General features: G+C 42.8%; 1 protein-coding gene across 1 annotated transcript; it reads left to right on the forward strand.

Moving 5' to 3' along the window:
- The first annotated feature begins 1,093 nt into the window (after window positions 1-1,093).
- On the forward strand, window positions 1,094-4,036 carry LOC128265835 (uncharacterized). The gene is made up of 2 exons (XM_053002054.1): window positions 1,094-1,341; window positions 2,669-4,036. Exon 2 carries the CDS (start codon window positions 2,710-2,712, stop codon window positions 3,862-3,864), a length of 1,155 nt encoding a protein of 384 aa, XP_052858014.1. The 5' UTR covers window positions 1,094-1,341; window positions 2,669-2,709; the 3' UTR covers window positions 3,865-4,036.
- Window positions 4,037-8,142: the final 4,106 nt, after the last annotated feature.

An 8,142-nucleotide genomic window follows, 5' to 3' on the forward strand; every position in this document is an offset into this window, starting at 1 on the left:
GATATCACCTAGACAATAAACAAAGTAAAATCTCAATCAGCCTTTTCCAATTTGGAAACGATCAATTTTCGAATATGTATATCAATCGCCCAAATGATATCCCAATGGCAAGTCCCTTGCGAACCCTTAAAATAATATATGCTGATCGTTAATGGGGCATTTGTCAAACATTATGTAATGGAAATCCGAACTTGACAAATGCCAAGTGAAATGAATTGACACCAGAATAGGAGATGGACAGGAATAGGAATGCAAAGCATTCGATTTCAATATCAACCCGTTCACCCAATCGCTCCGGGGGGCGGGACGGGTTGGCATTGCAGGGGTAGTGGTAGTGGCAGTGACAGTGGCAGTGGGTTTTCAAGTTCAGTCCAAGGGAATGTACTCCTGAAATCCCTTAGAAATTCCTCAGCACTCAGCAAGGGAGAAAAGAAGAGAGATAGAGAGAGAGAGAGTTAGCAGCAATCTCACCTTCAATATTGAAAGGTGCTGCAGAAAAGGTGGTTGTTCAATCAATACACGGTGAAAAACAAGAAAATCCCTTTGGTTTGACATGCTTTCAAACAACGTTAATGTTTAGCCCTTGTCCAACTAAAAGCGAATACCAAAACAAGGTTTAATAAAACCAAAGCAAAAGAAATAAACAAACTAAATCTAAAGAGTCCTTTACAATGCAGTCGTTAAGGTATTTCTGTATTCAACGTTGATATGTGTAAACCAGACATCACATAACCATCTGTATGTATAACATATGTATATAGAACATTTTTTATAACTTGAATCATCATCTGCCACTACAATAAGTTTTATTTAAAGAGTTGTATTTAATTGTATTTAAATTATAATTTATTTAAATTAATATTCAGAGACTTCAAGCTAGTTCGATCTTTTATAAATGTCATGAGGATATACCCTTCGAATAATCTTTGTAACATTATAAAAATTCAGTTTTCTACTTAAAATACTTTTAACATGAATCACCATAATCATAAAGATTTTTTTCAGTGACCTTAGAGAGAGGGTAAGCCGACGAGAGCGAGAGTGGTTAAAGTTGCTCAGCGAGGTGAGCACGCAACTTTGCGTGCGAGGGGAGAATCAGTCACTTTTCGTTACTTGCCACGACAGGACGTGTGTTCCTCTGCGATCGCGTAAAGGAGAAGTTCTGACACTTAAAATTTTGATTTGCAACACTCGACTCGTTACCACTCCTTTTTTTTACCGTGAAAAAAAAACAAATTATAAACTTTTTTTTTTAACTGTGAAAACGAAGCAAATATTCTACTTTGGATACACAACAAGATCGCGGAAAATTCGCAACAAAACAAAACACAATTAAAAAAGGTAAAGATATGTGAAGTGCATGAAATGGAATATGAAAAAAAAAAACACGTGTGCATATTTTTCGGCTAAATGTACATTAAAAATTCATTAAAGCAGAAGAGTCTGGGAAGGCGGGGTTTAATTAAAAACACCCCATTAAAATCGCCTGAAAATACATAAATTGTGCGCGTGCGATTTTGGGCTTTTTGGGCCATGGGTAATGGGTAATGGGTTTTCGAACTCGGTGTTCCCGGTACCAAGTGCTCGAGTGCTCTTCAGACCAAAACGAGAGCGGCGGCTGCAAAATGCGCAAAAATGCTAGCACGTATCGCAAAAAACCCTTCGAATCCTCTGGATCCCCCTCATCGGCTGGCATCGGCTCATCCACTCAAGTGGCCGGAGATCGACACCGCTGGCGGATGAGGCAGAGGATTGGGAGCGGAATCGAAATAGGAATAGGTGGAGGACTAGAGTGTGCCAGCACCACCATTTTGATCTGAAAATTTCCTCTATAGACAGTTTTACTTCAAATCGTTTTTTTAGCAATCGAATTTCTTAAAGTAAATCATGTTAAAATCAAAATTTTCCGTTTTTAAAGCGTTTAGAAAATTAATGAATATCATGTCAAAAATTTATATTTTTATCTACAAAAAAACTTTAAGCCTACTAAAGAGAATAAATAAAACAATGGACTATTAAAGTAATTTTATATTAAGGTAAAGGCCGTCCTTAGATTCATATTGTGATAAAGGAAAAAAAAGAATTTCAGAAATATTCCATTGACAGAGGTATTAAATTAGGGTTTTATTTTCTAGAAAACCAGAACTATAGTTTCTAAGAAGCTTCGTATATTTTGAAGATTAAATCAACTGGGATTTAGGTATTTTAAAAGGAGCGTTAAATATTGCAAATGAAAGCTTAGAATGTAGGGCTAATTTGGGTGATATTTTCTCCCTGTGCCGACGCACCACCCGAGCACACGAGACCAGGTTCGAGGCAGAACCTTGGGCTGAATCGCAGCTGGAGGGCAGTGCGATGGGACTGGAAACCGGAGAACCAGAAATTCGCGAAGCTTTAGCGCGCTTTTCCTTTGTTCCGGGGCTCATTGTGCCTGCTCAATTGTTCGCAAGGACGAGCGGAACCAGAAACTTCTTGCGGAAATCAGGAGGCTGCCGTTCAGCTGTGCAAATCCTTGCCGAAATCCCAAGGAAACCCCTTGCGAAACTCGTTTCGCTACAAGTTAGTCGGGTTTTCGCTCCTTTTTTTTTCGTATTTCATATTGCCTGTCCTCTTTAAGTTTTGCAAATAGACAATCGCTAACTAGTCCTATCTCCTTTCCAATTTCCAGAACTCTTGGCTGCGAAGGAGCGACAGACAGCAGCTGGCAAGATGCTCAAGTGGGCTGTTAACCAGCCGCGAAACTCGTATTTGGCCAAGGGATCGGAAACAGGATCGCTGGACCCGAAGGCCGAGGTGGTTGGCACCAGCTACAGCGAGTTCCACGCCCTGCGCGGCAAGCTCAGGATGAGGAGGAGTATGGGCTTGGCCCAGGGCAAGGAGAACCAGCTGACCTCCACTCCGCTGCCGGCAGCCTGCACCCGTACGCCGCTGCTCAAGGATCTTAGCAACATCCTGGCCACTCCGCCATCGGGAGAAGCAGCCACTGGAGTGCCTAAAGCTGCATGCCAAGCCCCCAAGTTCGCCTGCACCCTTCCCACCTTCGAGGCGGAGTACTCGCCCAACGCCGCCGTCATCCCTGGCTCCCTGATCGCCCTGCGCGGCGTGGGCATTCCGGACAGCTACTTCGAGAAGCCGCGCTACCTGGAGCAGAAGCCACTGCCCCATCCCGCTCATCCCGCTCCTCCTGCCACCGCCTGCCAACAGACCACACTCAGCTCCAGCCAGATGGGCGATGTGACCCTGGAGCGCATGATCGATGCCATCCTGGAGAGCAACCGCAAGGTGCCGCATCTGCGCCAGCCCAGGCAGCATCTCCGCCAGCGGCACAGGCAGCAGGTGCTCCGGAACAGCCACGCCCAGGTGCAGACCCACTCGCCCACCTACCGCCCCGCCTTCGATCCGGCAAGCGATCTGTGCGAGTACTGGAAGTCGCCCTCGCGGAGGGATTCCCTGCCAGCCGATGGCTTCGAGGAGCGGGAGGTGCGCTCCCCATTGCCACTGCCTCAGCCACTGCCCACCAATGCCAATGCCAACGCCATCCAATCCCAGGGCAAGCGGCACTCCCTGCAGCTCCGCAGGCAGCGGGTGGTGCGGCGCAAGCGGAAGATCACCACCAAGATCTCCTCCAGCGTCAGGCAGTCGGCGCAGAAGCTGCTGGCCGCGGCCAGGTCCGGATCCGGAGTGCCCGGTCACCGGTCCGCCGCCCAGAAGAGGCGCCACATCAGCCCGGACAGTGGCCACAACTCCACCAGTGACTTCGAGGAGGAGCTGGTGGCCAGGGGATCCTGCGCCGCTCTGGCGGAGGCGGTCACCAAGAGACGCCTCAGCTTCTCTTTCGCCGAGGATCTGTTCGTGGAGAAGTGACGCACCGGGGCGACACTTTTTATGTTACTTTTTGACTACTGTTCGGTTACAATTAAATCCTTTTTTTTGTGTGGCTAAAAGCGCAGCATGGCCTTGGAATCCATATGTTGAAACAGATCCTATATCTAACTATCTAAGAATTCCTTTTTTTTGACAAATAAAACACTGATTTAAGAAAAAAGTGCTTGTTACTAGTTTATTTTTTTGCAGTTGGGTGCAGCAAGTTAATTTATTTTTTAATGACTCGAAATGTATTAAAGTTTTATCGTGTAACACAAACAAAACTGCATCCTTGTTAACGTTTGATAAGTACAACCATTAATTAGGGATAAACGGGCTTCTTTGTGGGGATTACTTGGCAATATATTACGTGGCTATCAATGCGGTAAACTGGATTCTCACGGATCCCAGTTCCACGTTCCGCCCCTGAATTCATCATCGTGACTGGGACTTTGGCGAACTCCGACTGGATGGTAGGGTACACTATACTCTGGATAAGGCATTTCTGGGGTGGGGGTGAACGTGTACCCCACCCTATGTGGCACTAAAAATGTTGAGGCATATCCTGTGCGTCCTTTACACGGCACTTATCACGCACCTGTGCACCACCTAAAAACCAAATGGCGAACCACCAACGACAAACGACAGGCTACAAAACGGTGGGCATTTGCATAAATTTGCATAAAATCGAACGAATTCTACGGTTTCGGTTTTGTATCGAACGTGTAGGCCAGGATTCGAGGTCCTTGTTAACTGTACCCGAGATCCACCGATCCATAACTGCACGGAGAGAAAATATAGAAGGTTCTCATTTCAATCAGAAACTTATTTAGTTAGAAAGTTTAATAGATTTTCAACTTAGCTTTTGCAGTTTTCTGTTCTAATAAAAATACATCCATGGGATTTTCCAAAATATATTCTTACAAGTAAGATTCATCAAATTCCATTGTTAGTTGCATTTTTCTCCCAGTGCCTCTGAAAACTGTGACTGTGCGACCTAGCGACCCATAACTAAGTTATGCCAGTTATATGTCAGCCGATCGTGAGGGGGCGGAGATATATGTACATATAGTATATTTTGATCCTGCACAGCCAGCTGGCAAGGATGTAAAGTACAAAATTGGAACAAACATTGCTATAAAGTACATTAGATCTGCATTTTTGTAAAACATTAAAGTAATGACAGCCAATAAATGCCAGATTGGTAATTGTTTTTCAACAATCTGCACTGTATTTTTGTGGCCTTGGTGACTTTGACCTTTTAAGGACAGATTGTATACCTTTGTGGTTTAATTTTCTATAAATGTGCATGAAAATTATGGTATTTAATTCCCTCGAAGTTTTGTGGTCTGTTTTAAAGGTTTTTTTTTTATTTAAAATGGATACAAAACGTTATGGAATTTTTATGCAATGAGCTAGAATATGATTTCCTGAAGATATAAAGAATATGTCATTATTTCTTTAGTAAATATGGCTGGGCTGTTGCTTTTGCCGTTGTACGATGTCTATTAAATGCCTTTAGGTAAATACCTCTGGACCCTTGGGTATTGTTTTGTCCAGTTCCTGCTTGTGATCCTTGTTTTTCGCTTCTGTCGCAGATCGGATGCGATGCCTTGATCCATTGTGTTGCACTGCTACTGCTGCCTTCGTTTTTCAATTTCTCTGCTCAATTGAGTCCATCCAGCTGCCCGAGAAACTGAATCCCGAACTGAACTCGAGTGGAGGTGGTCTGATTTGCCTGTCTCTCTCTTTCACTCTTGCCAAATGTCACATAAGAATAAGGATCCGGATCGGGATCGGGATCAGGATCTCGAGCAGGAGCTGGCGCAAAAACACCTTTTCGAAAAGTGCGCCAAAAGGGAGAACGCGAGAATGCCGAGCACGAGTCAACTGCAAACACAAAAGGCGAAATGGGAATGGGAATGGGAATGGGTATCGGAATGAGGATAAGAACGAGGACAAGGAGCAGGCCCAAGAAAAAGGACACAAAATCGCATCGTGGCATGCGTCGGCGGATGAGGAGGGCGGGGGCGTCCTCGGGGACAGCTGTCGTCGCAAACACCAACGCAATTGTACACTGAAGTTTATGCCACATTCTAAGAACAAAATTTAAAGAAAAAAAAAACATTCAAAGGCGTACAAAATATATTAAATTTGAAGTACACAAAATACACTTATGATGTATACAAGATATTGCTTTCTTAATTTAAAAAAAAGCTTCAATTGATTTTTTATTTTCATAAAAATTGAAAAAAAAGTATGTAAATGTTTGCCAACAAAAAATAAAGCCTATTATAAGTGATATTCAAAAATAAATGCTCTCTATTAATAAAATTATCGTCACTTAAAAATGATACGAATCTAAAATTTGTATTTTAATTTTCTTGCAGTGCAGGCAGCGTTTAGCGGGGGAGAGGCGCGGCGGTCTAAGGATCTAAGGAACCAAGGATAAATAGGAGCAGAAAAATAAGTTGAAGGAGTTCAGCTCAAGTGCTGCCACATGTTGCCGCTGTAAATTGGACAACAATTGGCGGCCTAATAGGGTTAAGTGCCGGAAATTGCCGGAACCAAAAGTGGCAGAAGCTGCGAAGTTGCGCGATCTATTTGGCACTTCCAAAACACTCTTCCCAGTCCCTGAATAATAACTTTTGGTACTTTGTATTATATGGTTTGTATGAACAATATTTATTATCGAACACAAAATATTTTCATTTGCAAAATAAAACTGTTTCAGTGAGGAACACTCTTAACCCCCTTTAATATTGTTGAGTTTGCCTTGTTAATGAAATAAAATGATCTCTAATGAAGTGAAATCGAAGGATCTCCATCTCTGGAGAGTGCCCAAAAGTGATAACGATCATTAGCGAAGCTGTGAGACGACAAGGTTCAAGACGCCGAGCGAACTCAATCAATGTCAGGGTACGAGATATATAGTGGGATATGGGACACAGGACTCAGGGGCGGGGAAATAAAGCGAAATGAGTCGCAACTGTCAATAAATGGAGCAGGCTCTAATCCCATATGACGTGAGCAATAAGTAATAGGTGGAAGTGGCCCAGAAGCAGACCAGATCAGATCAGGGGAGGATCGGCGAGGAAATTGCCAACTATTTGTATTTGTCAAAGGCTCTGATTTCACGGCTGTAGGAAAATTCGGATCCTCGACGATTAATCAATGTGACGTGAGTGCCGCTCGCTCTCTTTATGTCCCTCTTTTTGTCAGGACAAACATCTTGAGTTGGTTTGCGCGCCAAACGAATGTCCTGTTCGCTCTGCTCTTACAGCTCAGATATTTAAGTCATCTTGGATCCTAATTCACACTCAAATACTGGCACTTTCTTCAAAGGGATGCAAAGGGAGAAGGAGAAGGAAAGGTCACACCGCAGGATCAAACAATCCAATCGATTTGCATAGCCCGGCAGCCAAAGGGTTGTGTCGTCGATCTCCAGATCGCCAGATTGCGATACCGATTGCTTATGTAAATGTTGTTTGCCCGACAAACTTTAGCTCCCGGCACAATGCCAAATGCAAACTAATAGATACATTTTTATCGCCGTCCATCCGGGGGTAATTAGGCATCTTTACGGTCAGCCGAAAGGATCACAGAGGTTGAGGATGCTGCCGTTCGAGCCCAAGGATCTCGGGCTGTGAAAGGACCAAAAGGAGTGAGAATGCAGGGGGACTGGACTTTCGGTAAGCACTTAAGCCAATTTGAAGTGCAGTGAACTTTTGCGGCCTTGTTTATCTTGTGGCTTAGTCGGAATTTGTATTAATCTATTATCCTTGATGAATTTTAAGCGTGTTCATTAAATTCAAGATTTAACTGTTTAACAGTTTCAAGTTGAGTATTAAATAGTCTGCAAATTATCCAGCCTGATGAATGAAGTAGCTGGAATATATAGCAAACGTTTTTTTTTTAAATAGCATTATCAATAAAAACAAATAGAAAAAATGGACAAAAATACAAATAATTTAAGCAAGCCCCGAAAAGTGTTAATTTAAAAATTAAGTAATAATTAGTTTTGAAGTATAACTTGTTATTCTAGTGATTAACAAAATCCTCTACGCAATTCAATTAATCCTTTAGTATTGGGATAATTATAACAGAAACCTTAGCCACATTTGTTAAAGAGGTTAAAAATAGAGCAATCAAATCTTTAGCCAACTAATCACAATTAATTATTAGTATCCCAGCTTCAGTTTCGGATAAATCCAAATCACTGGTGTGTAAAATGATTAAATAGTATTTATTTATAAATTGAGGTTTGTGGCAGTTACA

This window comes from Drosophila gunungcola, unplaced genomic scaffold (genome assembly GCF_025200985.1).
Source record: "Drosophila gunungcola strain Sukarami unplaced genomic scaffold, Dgunungcola_SK_2 000162F, whole genome shotgun sequence".
Lineage (NCBI taxonomy): Eukaryota > Metazoa > Arthropoda > Insecta > Diptera > Drosophilidae > Drosophila > Drosophila gunungcola.